The sequence below is a fragment of the Astatotilapia calliptera genome, chromosome 17, assembly GCF_900246225.1.
Source record: "Astatotilapia calliptera chromosome 17, fAstCal1.2, whole genome shotgun sequence".
Taxonomy (NCBI): Eukaryota; Metazoa; Chordata; class Actinopteri; order Cichliformes; family Cichlidae; genus Astatotilapia; species Astatotilapia calliptera.
In genome coordinates, this window is record NC_039318.1 from 28,909,509 (window position 1) to 28,921,931 (window position 12,423).

General features: G+C 39.0%; 1 protein-coding gene across 2 annotated transcripts in view; it reads left to right on the plus strand.

Annotated features, from left to right (window-relative positions):
- Positions 1-12,423, plus strand: part of cacna2d4a (calcium channel, voltage-dependent, alpha 2/delta subunit 4a) — a 100,745-nt gene that overhangs the window by 81,757 nt on the left and 6,565 nt on the right. For both annotated transcript variants that reach the window (XM_026148388.1, XM_026148389.1), the window contains 5 exons: positions 2,850-2,911; positions 10,211-10,225; positions 10,687-10,731; positions 10,969-11,031; positions 12,270-12,340. In XM_026148388.1, the coding sequence (XP_026004173.1) occupies positions 2,850-2,911; positions 10,211-10,225; positions 10,687-10,731; positions 10,969-11,031; positions 12,270-12,340 (256 nt within the window). The remainder of the gene's footprint in view (positions 1-2,849; positions 2,912-10,210; positions 10,226-10,686; positions 10,732-10,968; positions 11,032-12,269; positions 12,341-12,423) is intronic.

Sequence of the window (12,423 nt, forward strand, 5' to 3'; positions counted from 1 at the left end):
CAGCAGGAAAATTATACTGAATGAGCATACCAGCAAACTTCCAACATTAAAATGTGATCCAGGCTAGCAAGTCTTCCAGCCAGCCTTTCTGCTGATATGACTGATAGTTTTTGGTTTGCTTTTTAACTAGAAATACATTATTAAAGTCAACCTATGTCCTCAGGCTTCCTGTGAGCACTTTTCAGGACCAATCTATCCAATTTTTCTCCTTTGTCTTAACTTCAATGCCCACTAGAGGGCTTTTTTTATTTTTATTTTTATTCCTATTTATTCTATTTATCCCCTTCGTATATTTTATTTATATTGTCTCTGTATTTATATATATGTGTGTGTGTATAACTCTGTAACTTCTGTCGGTGCTGTGCTTTTTTGGAAATCGAATTTCCCAGAGGAACCCACCCGAGGGATTAATAAAGTTCTATCTTATCTCTTATCTTATCTTATCTTTTTAACACTGTAATGTTAACAACATATGTTTTTTATAAATGTTTCAGAGATAAAATAGATGCTTGTAAATTCAGGCCTTTTTTCTGGCCTGTTTTCCTTCTTGCTCAGTCTTTTTACCAGTCATTCACAGTTCACCTCCCTCCATCTCTCATGACTCTGTCTCGCCAGTATAATAACCAATTAACTCCAGCTCTTGGTTGCTTAAATTTTTTATTTATTTCTTCATTAATTAATTTCCTGTTTGAAGTGTACTGCGCAGTGATTGGCAGCTTGCGCTAATTGCACCTCACACTTTGTGAGTGTGCAGGATATGCTTCCACACACTCAATCACGCGCGCACACACATTTTCTCTTCCATCCATGCAGGGTCATGCATATCCTTGTGTACACAATTGTATGCAAATCAAACACACATCAAGTGTTGAATACTTGCAAGTTGTGCACACACATTGTGAAAAACACAACCATTCCCGCTTACACTCAGAAACTCACACACACGGATCAGTGTTGTGATTTTAATTAGATTTAGCCTATCAGCCTCCAACTCAGAAAGGCAAAAGGCAGATTACTGCTGCCCTCTATTATTGCCTTACAACACTTTATCTGAGATTATTGTGGAGGTAGACACTTCAAGGTCACTAGCGCCAGCAGGGAGAGGCGATATGAGAATGGACAGTTTCTGGCAGTTTTTCTTCAAAGGAGAAAACACAGCAGATCACACTTATGTTAGTCTGTAGATTTTAACACCTATGAATATTTTTTAACTTACCCGATATTTTTTTAAACAGCTCCCCAATCAGCTTAGTATTTTTTTAGTGTCTACCTGACTGATTACAGGCTGATTACAGCCGGGACTCTGCATCACGCTTGATTTTCAAGAGATTGGACAAAACCCAGCACATTTCCAGTCACAAAAACGCACACCTGAGGACAGAACACATCGGAGCATTATCCTCATAACATCCTGATCTCGACGAGAACACATAGGTCCTCGGGCATCTGTAATTCATCCCATAATTTGCATTTAACAAGCAAAATTGAAAGAAATATGTTCAGTTCGCTGACCACATCTGCCCTTCCAGGTTGAGACATCCACGTGGCAGAACAGCAGTGCAGCTCGGACAGAAGCTAATTCATCCATGATGCTCACGCTGACTGATTACACAACTCACGCTAATTTCATGCTAATTAAAGTTCTGATGGTAGAGAGGGGAAACAATGGCTACCTGGAAGAGAGACAAATGCATACAAATGTGTAAAATGCAGTATTTGGTTTGTACAGGGCCACAGCTACCACTGAGGACAGCATTTATTTTTTTCTTGTCTTTTATAATATTTCCAGGAATGTGGCCTAGAAACAAATAAAACATTTTCTGGGCCACTTTCCCAGAAATAATGATTAATTGATTTTTTGGCATTATTGTTATATGCTGACATACTTTACAATACGCGTACCTACAGTGGCTCTGTAAGGAGGGGTGTGTGTGCAGGCATGTGTATGTGTTTATCTGTTTTGTGTATTGTGAGCATTGCAAAGGCTTTCCCTAAGTAGCTGTACTGAGCTCGCCGGGAGAAAAACGCTGAGTCTTTGATGCTAATATGAAGTGCCATATCTTCCCTCGCAGAGTGTGTGTTTGTTGCATGTGTGTCGGTGTATACAGTATGTGCGCACTGGGGACTTATGCAATTACAGTTCCTTTTTGCATTAACTGAAATGCTGACAGACATACAGCCCTGAGCTGACAGAAGCAATCACTTTGCCGCCGTGTGTGTGTGTAAGTGCGTGAGTGATACGCACTAATTCTAGGTTTAATGTTTTCTGGCTGTGAGTGCTGTGTTGTAGAGAGAGGCCGGAGACACACACGTGTGCGCTCACATAAACATTCACGATGTCTAAGAATAGGAGGTTCACATGCCTCAGAAGGCCATTTAATGTAAAAGGATTTTCATAAGTTGAGCTCTGAAGGCAGAGCTGATCTGTACAGAAGGTCCTCTTTTACTCCTCCAGCCTCAGAGCTGAGAGATGGTCGTCTCTCACTGAGACATTAATCGGCTCATTAATTTTCTTTATTCCTAAGTGCTGGAACTAAAGTTTCCCCTCCCTTTTCCACTAACGGAGCTGTTATTGCTGCTGAAGCAATCACTGCTTACTGAAAATATTACCGCAGCACTGCCGTCTTTGAGCATCACTAATACAAGTTATATGTTGCTACTAGCCTCACTTGATATTTTGTTACCGCTACCACTTATAAAACTGTTATCACCCTACTTAATCATAATATTGCTTTTTCAAACCGTCTTCATATCGGAGAGAAGTGATTGCAGCATTATTTATCCAGTGAGTGTTATATTAGACGTTTTATTGCACCTGATTGATGTCTCACTTTCTATCTCTCTCACAGCCATCGGGGTCCAGATGACTCTGGAGGTGATTGAATCCAAATTTTGGGGCATTGCAGCGCAGGTAGGTCCACAGAGTGTCTGTTAGAGCAAGATCTCTCCATAAAACTTTTTATAGTCTTTGTAAAAGTGCTGAAAGATGAAGTTACTGAGATTTACTAAAAAAAAATAGAATGTTAGAATAGAGAACAAGACAGTTTTGGACGCACTCTTAAATAAAACTGACTTGTAGCTACATCGCTGACTGTTATTAACTTTATTCTTTCACAGCTCTATTATTCAGTGAAAAACTGTGCTATGAGTTCTTATATAAGTGTGTAGTGTTTGAAAATTAAGCCCTGTAATTACTGTAGTATTGGTTCTTTTTTTTTCCTTATTAGATTTATTATTTCTCTTTGTTTTTTTTCCCCCAGTAAAAGACTGAAGATGCTTTTAGAAAAAACAGCACATACTTCAGCTTGTAAATAATAACTCCATTCCTCTCCTCCAAACAATATCCCCTACTTTATTTCCTTTGGGTTGAACACTGTGAATATCTTTGCATGCACATTTTTCCATTTCTGGTGCAATCCAAAAGAAGATTTGTATTTTGTCAGATTTCAATTTCAATTTTAGCTGAGCGCTGTCGTGAAAGCTTTGTTTTACAATGAGATGAAAAGAGCGCAGCAATTTCTGAGTATTTTTTACCTATCAGGACTTTGCATCCTAAGCTGCTTTTCCAGTTTGAGAAATGCAGTGAGTGAATATAAATCTGATCAATATTCTGCATGAAACGTGGTTGGTAATGAATACACTGTCTGTTCCAGGAGTTTAACCTGTGATTATAGGTTCATTTTCTGCTCCATTAGTTGGTAATTACAGCATTCAAACTTTGTTTCATCCAAAGCTTAATGTAATGTGTTCTGTATCACTGTTACCAATATTAAAGGAGCGCTAACCCTGCCTAAAACATAGGAGTGGAAGAATAAATGCCATCATTAGAGTTGTTTTCATTGCATATCTTGTGTGCTAAAGAGAGATTTTTAGAATCAGCACTGGATTGAGTGACGCAGGGACATCCAAGTGTGTTATTTCCTGGGCTAAATCTGGTCAGCTATTCATTGCCTTTATAAAGCATCCCTTTATGTCCAAATTTGTTTGAAAAGTGAAAGGTCATCTTTTTCAGGCTGTTACAAAGACTTGAATTCATTCATCCACTTTCTTAACCGCTTATCCAACTTAAGGTCGCTGAGGGGCTGGAGCCCGAATGACACTGGGCAAAGCTCCAGTTGGGTGCCAGTCTGGGAGTCATGGGGCTGACATAGACACCAACACAACCAACATTTAACAGTCACCTGCAAACTACACTATTATCCAATACTGAAAATGCATCTTATTTTGTACCTCACATACCTGTGGTTGTTGCCACCTGGAGCATTTATTTATTTCATTTGCCAGAGGGAGACATTATCAGAACAGCTGATTGATATAGGTCGATTGTTTCAAACTGTCAGCGCTTTGCCAGAACTGTGTCCTATAGATTTTCACTGAGTCCTGTCCACAAACGCTTAGCACCTACGATTGTTAGCAAACAAACAGAGCTCTGCTAACATCAGAGATAACCTTTCTTTGTAGTTTCTGCTTGTTTTCTGCATCTTACAGTTCAGATGTTCCACATAGGTTTATCTGACAGACTTGTTTATAATAAAACAGCCCTTCTCTGGATAGATCCCGAGCCCCACCTGAGCTGATTTTTCTAGAGACTATGTGCCCCCAACTTCCAAAACAAACACTTTCCCCAGCAATTTCTAGAAGAAAAGTTCACTCTTACATCTTATGTTCACTCTGATTCTTCTTCAGCAGTATGCTGCTGCCATGCTGTTTCCAGGGACAACCAAGTGTATAGAACTTAAGCTTGTACTGTGTTATTTTGGTTAGTCAATTGCTTGCTTCCTCGTCACATTATGTTGAGCATTACTGATATGAATGTTATGGCCTAGCAGGGCCTCCTCCTGAAGTTGCCTGTGTGGGTGTGTCCTACCATCTCTCCTGCCTTAGGTGCCACCTTTTTCTTTTGTACAGCCCACCCTGTAGTTCTGCTGCATGGTTAGTATCCTTTTGAGTTCTTCCACACCTTCAGAAAAATATTTTATTTAGGGAAAACTTTTTTTTTAAAATTTGGCCTAACACTTCCTGCAGCAGGTGTTTGATATCTTGGCCCTTGGCCTCGTCGTGTCCCACGGCTGTAAATGACAGCAGTTAAAAAAGCATTAAGGCATCTGGCTAGCCATTAAGTGATGGATAGCTTCCATCGCCGAATACAGCAGGACCCAGGTTTTTGAGTGTGTATGTGTGCACGTGTTTCTGTGTCTGTGGTGTCGTGATGGTGGGATTTTGAAGAAAAGATTGAAGAAAATATTATTCTATATCTGTATATGTGCTTATTAATGGTAATGTGTGTGTGCTGGGCAGACACCATATGCATGGCCATCTGTGTGCAAGTGCGTTGTTATGTCCATATCCATCAGCTATGAACTCATTAGCATTATGTGCAGCAGAGTTGTTATCCACTAGATTTATGATGCATTTACACAAAGTCATTCCTGTTTACTGTGTGAATACTTGATACTGTCATTCCTAAATCTGTATTTTTTCTTTTTTCCTCCTTACTTTTCCACACTTCATTTCTTATCAGCAGTGCCCCTTTTCTTACATCCATTCCTTTCTTATCTCCCATGCTGTCTCCTTTCCTCTAACCTCTCTTTTCCCCCATAAGTAGTTTACATAATCATCTTGTCTTGCTGCCATGTACTAGATCTTTATTTTAGAGAGTTTGTGTCTGTGCGTCTGTGTGTGTGTGTACTTACACTATAGGCTTGTTTTTTCTGTGTATGTTTATGCATGTCCATCCATGCAAACGTGCATGAAATCTTCTCTATAGTCTATTTTAAGTACTCTCCCTGAGGGGTGGAGATACTGTACCTGCTGTAAATCCTAAATGAAAGACTTAGTCTCAGCAGGAAAGATAATCAGTCACATGGCAGCTATAACCTATTTATCTATCTAAAAATACTGCTACCAATGGGTTGTCATATTTATCCTCTGTGTTGGGGCACAGACAGTCAGTGTTAAGAGAAACTATATTGCTTTCCCTCTCATTTGTACACTTCTTCACCATTAGCTTACTCCGAGAGACATACAGTATATGAAGTAAAGGCAACTAATAATTGGATTGCCTTAATTACTGATTAAAATTTGCTTTAGCTTTGTGTTTTTGAGAAATGATTAAGGCAAGAAACTGTGCACAATTATCATGTCAATAGAAGCCACATGAGTGAGGGTCACCCTTTTGTGGCTTACAGTGGGAGCTTGTCTATCTTAAAACCTGATGTATTAGTAAATGAGTTTCATAGTTAGGGAAAAAATAAAGCAAGAGCTAAGATCCTTTTGAAGTCTGTCAGGATCATAATAGGAAGCTCCTTTTACAAAACTCTACTGTGCTCATAACATCCATGGAATTTAAAAGTCATGTGTGTGTTAGATACAGTGAAAAATGCAAATACAGGAAACAGAAAGTGTAAAAATGAAGGATTAAATATGACTAGTAATATATGTCTCATTGCTTTGCTCCGCTGACAGATTATAATATCTACAATGATTAAATCTGAAAAACAGACTTTCATAAAAATACATGATATTAAAAAATACAATGCAAACCCTATAATATAAGGCTCCATGTGTCTCTCACAGCCGACTGCTGCTATATTTTGTCTGACAGCAATTCATGATTAGTGAGGGGTTCTGAGGCGACAGTAATGGGAATCAAAAGATGATAGATTTTGTGCTATTCACACCTTGGCATCCTATTTATCTCATAGAGAACACTCCTGTGTTTCTCTTCCTCTGTTTTTAACTATGTACTTACATTCTATTTCTGTGTTTGTGATCACACTACTCAATAACCGTGAAATTATATGCAGGGGTGCAAATAAGTGGTCCGCAGGTGCGCATTCGCTGTCAAAATAAAAGACGTGCACCAGATAAGAAGTTGCAACGCGCGTTTGGGTACATAAGATTTTCTTGAGGACAGACATTTGTTTAGAACTCTTAAAGATGTCGAAGAAGCAAGCTCCTTTAAGCAATTACTTATATTCTGGTGCAGAATATGCCGTGAAAATCCTACTCTAGCAGACAAAAACTATGCCTTTTATATGTACGCAAACGCGCGTTGCAACTTCTTATCTGGTGCACGTCTTTTATTTTGACAGCGAATAAGCACCTGTGGACCACTTATGTGGACCCCGATTATAAAAAATGAAATTAATGTAATAAAACAGTACAACATTTTACTGAGAAAAAAAACGAGAATATATTTTAAGTGAATCTGAAAAAACATCATCGTTTAAGATATGGACATTAAAAAAGGACGTTTTTAAAAGGAGATCTGAAAGAGGATACAAAGTTAGCATTCCTCAGATCTTCAGGTTCCACAGCTGAGGGGGCGGGAAGTAAAGTCCCGGTCACTCTTGGTGACGCACCACAAATTAGGAACCATTACTGTAGTCCTGCCAGAATATCTCAAGCAGCAGGTGTGCACAGGAGTTATCACATAAGAGACATGGACAGGAGCTACAGCATTTAAGGCTTTAAAAACAAGTAGTAAAATCTCAAAAGCAATTCTAAAACTCACTGGTAGCCAGTGAAGGGCAGTTGGGGTAATGTGGTCACTTCTCTTAGTACCTCAAAAGTCTGGTAGCAGCATTTTAAATCAACTGCAGTCTTCTGATGTTTTGAATGCTGAGATCTGAGTAAAGTGAACTGCAGCAGTCTAGTCTGATAGCGATAAAAGCATGGATGACCTTTTCTGCAGCCTGCAGAAGAAAGAAATTATCTTGTCTTGGCTTGCTGTCTCATTCCAGAAATACACCACTTTTCATAATCTTAGTAAAACACACACACACACACACACACACACACACACACACACACACACACACACACACACACACACACACACACACACACGTTTTGAGCATTATTAGATAAGATACCCAGACTAGACCAGAGACTAATGATGCTGCTTTTGCTGTGGCGACTGTGGGCAGTTCTACTAATTACCTCTGATTTGGAGTCAGCTACAGAAAATTTATGGAAATCCACTTTTTTTTTCTTTCTTATTTGGCGTAGGACAGGAAACAGGAAGCACTAGTGATAAACATAGATGCTCTCAGGGAACTCTCAGGTTAGGTGCCCTTTTCCATTTAGAAATGGATGTGTTGATTTATCAAGGCACACATTCAACAAAGTGCTGGAAACATTCCTAAGAGATTTTAGTCGGCATTCTCACGGAGATGAAAACGTAGACTCAAAAGAACACAGCTTTATTGCTGGATGAAAACCAATACAAAACTAAACTGGGAAAATTCTAATAAAAATACACTTGGGGAAACACGGAGAGGTACACGCAGCTATGAGGGAGCACACGACACAGAACCGAGGGAGACACTAACATAAATACACAGAAGGATAACGAGAAATGAGAACACACGGGGAACACAGCTGACACGAATAACCATAGCAAGACAGGGAAGGCAAGACTGAACGGAATGAACATGGAAACACGAGACCTGCACAATAAGACAGGAAACAGAGGAACATGATGCAGGAGTGGAGGAGAGGCAGACGAGAGGGAGCGAGGGAACACGAGGGAGAGAGAGACATGACTGGCTGGGGAAACATGATGGAATAAAACAAGGAGGGGAAAGAAGGCACAAGAACTCATACAAACAGACACACAGAGGGCAACGACACAAGGGGAAATTACTAAATAATCAAGGAACTAAACAGGGACCATAAGAAACTCAAAACAGGATAACCAGGCACTCTGGAAATAAACTTAAGACTAGTAAAGAGAACGTATACATCGATCATAATAGAAAATGACAAAAAACACAGGAAAACTGGAAACACTGGGTCAAATGACCCAGGACCATGACAGCCCTAGAGTTGGTTGGGGAAATCAGAGTACATCAGAATTTTCTGAACTACTCAGACCAGCCTGTTTGGCACCATCCACCATGCCACATGCAAAGTCATTTAAATTGCTTTTCTTCACTATTCTGATGCTCATTTTAAACTTCAGCAGCTCTTTTTCACCATATATAAATGCCTAAATGAATTGAGTTCCTGACATTGATTGACTGACAACTGTGAAGATGAGATATGATACGTGAACTGTAAATAATTAGAAAAATAAAAAGAGAAGATCAACGCATTATTAACAATTATTGATTGTTTGTTTTGTTTTGTTTTAGCAGAGTTGTAGATGCTGAAAAAATAAGAGTCTCAAGAGCATGTTAGAAATTTCACTCACAGATGAATGTAATGTAATAAACATATTTAATGCTTCCCTACAGATTAAGCTTTTCCACCTTGGATGCCTTCTGAAAGCGCATATCTGTCATGCTCACAAATCATGTTAAACTAATGGGCGGTTTTCCACTTAATTTGCCAAGCAAATTAAAGCTGCAAAGAAGATAACTCTTATTGATTTGACTGTCTTTTTCTTCTACTGTCACCACATTTGTATGGTGGTTTTGATCAGTTTTGCTTCATATCTACATTGATTAGCGTGATTCCTGGGACTCATTAGCAAGGTTGTATATTTTCATGATCTGCTTCAGTTAGCAGAAAGAGACAGTTCCTTTTCTCGTAAGTGCTGCTCCTCATCAAGCTGTGCCATTTACCCGTAGTGTGTGGGGGAGAAGCATTGTCACTTCTGTCAGTCCACCAAATTGTAGTTTATTTCAGGAGGCGACGATGGGAAGCAGAGAAAAAGACCGACACTTTGCTGTAATGGGATTGAAAAGGATGATAGATGGTCTCATTCACATTTCGACATGCTCTGTTTAGCCTGACCATGAATCCAAAGACACATTGTCCATAGACGCCGAGCCACATATACTGCAGACAACATAAGATCATCAGGAAAACTGTTGGTGTTCATCATCAGTCCACAGACGAAAGAACAGAAGGAAAGTTTCAGACTTTGCTTATGGTTAAAAACTTTTGTATTATGACAAATAGTCTGATTGCAGTGATACAGATCCCTTTTAATGTTTTCTTATAGCACAAACTGATGGGGTTTTTTTTATGAGAAAGCATCTAATTGTACACTATTTTCCAAAATTGCTGAAGTTTTACGAGCCTGCTCGAAAACTCATTAAAAAGGAATTTGAAATGTGTGTTCAAGAAAATAATCTGTAGTCTTTTTTTTGTTAGCAAGCTCACAGCAGCAGAAGTAGTCAATCAGCCCACTTGCTATATAATGTAATGCTTGTCATTTCTTTCCACTCTCTTTGTTGCCATCGTTGTGTCTTCCCAGCCAAATGACACAGATGTAAGTATGAATAATTTCTCGCACACTTTTTTTTCCTACTGAACCAAATTTAACGTCCTCAGCACCTGCTAAGCTCTGTGAAATCAGCTTCGCACCTCAGTTAAAACAGATTACACATTCACATCCACACAGTCGGAGACATGCTAACATTACACATGCACAAACTTGCTAACAAGCCACTCAGATCCCATCACAGGTAGACAGCCCATATCTCACAGAAATTAACAATTTCACACCAACACAGACACATTTTTTTTCACATACACATGCACTTGTCGACACTGTCGCACTCTCAAGCCTAACACCCCCACAGCCAAACACAGACAGAGCATGTGTCACTCACACAAACATGCCCTAATCTAAGCTCAGATGTCGATTTGATTAAAGAAAAAAAATCTCTCTAACGTTGGATTATGGTGAAATAATCACACATTTTCCTGTCGTGATTTCTTTACTGTCAGTGCTCAAATGTGGAGGGGATTTGTCCTCTTCGCTGTGACAGCTTAGTGAGTATATCTTGCTTTTGAATGACACTGCCATAAAGTGTATTATCATTATTATTATTATTATTATTATTATAAATATATAAGATTTATTATCTTTTGCTACTATACAAAACTACAAAGGTGAACACTTCATGAATACGTGGTATAAATTATTTAGGTGTCTGTGTTATCTGTGTTCGTGATGTTCGACACAGATGTTTCCTTACATAAGTAATTGGTTCCTCTGTCTCTTACCAGGATATCGAGTGCTATGTGATTGACAATAATGGCTTTGTCCTCATTTCTGAACAGCGCAATGATGTGAGTTCTCACACATGCACTCACAGAATATGGCTGGAGTGCTCCTTAGTCTTTGACTTGATTGTTTGAGGGCCCTTCCACTCTTCAATATTTATTACCTTAAAAGAAAAAAAAGGTGAAAACGGTTAATGTGTTTTTTAACTGTCTTCTCATCCTGTTAACCACTATTAACCAGCCCAACAGAGAAAAATATTTAATTTTTTTTTTAACCAAATAGCAGTGACATCCTGGGGCAGTGTACCCTCTTTTTTACTTTTACATATTTACATTTTCAAATATCAACCTTTTCCCACAGTGACTATCAATAATAACTGTAATCAGTGAACTGAGTCAGAGGTAGTGCTGTACTGTAATGTAGTACACCAATTCAGAGGTGCAAGGAACATTTCTCCGCAGACAATTATGCACAATTTCAAAACACATAAAAACACAACATTGTGATCTTTGATGCCTTTTTTCATCTAACGAGCATTTAAAACCAATTATTCTATAGAAGAAGTGAATGTAGTCCACCACTGCATCCACAAATGCACTAGGTGCAGGGATTCCCAAGATAGGCAAGTGGCTCCAGCAAATCTCAGGAACAACATCCAAGATCTCTGTCCAAAAGCGTAGGAACAGCTAAGATGCTGCGCAGGACTCTCAAATTCCCAGGCCTCTGTAGTCTAACAACTCTTGGAAATCATGATCAATATATCTTTTGGACTAAGTAAAAGAGGGACGATCTCAGTTGTTATCAGCACACAATTTAAAAGCTAGCCTCTATGTTGATATTAGGACTATTGTTACACAAGACATGGTTAACTTGCACATCTGTGAAAGCACCATTAACACTAAATGATATATCTAGACTTAAGCACTTATTATGGGTATAATGGCCTGTCTGAAGTCCAGATTTTATGTCCATTGAAAACATAGTTATGTTAGAAAAATGCTATGATCAAATTCAGGTTCACTGCATAGCTTTCAATAGGATAATAGTTTAGCAGCTAGTCTTTTTCAGTCAATTAGAGATTGCCAGTCTTTGCATTTTGCATTGTACACAGCAGCCTAAGGTTTTCGTAACTGGGAGTTTATTGTGACTAAATGCTCGACCACGCAGTTCGCACAGAGGTGAAAGTGGACAGGAGATCGCAGAAGTGAACTTATATTTCCTCTATCAGATTATTGGGACTTGAGTTTTTTATGTTCTGCCACACTGATTTTTTTAGACTTCTTTCTTCTCTCTTTCTTGTTAGGCGGGAAGGTTCTTTGGCGAGATTGATGGCTCAGTGATGACCACATTGATCAGGATGGGCATGTTCAAAAGGTAATGCCTGGTTGTCATTCCTCGCCTGATTGACTGGTTGAACGGCCATCCTGAGAGAACCTGCGGTTTTCTGACTTTGTGTG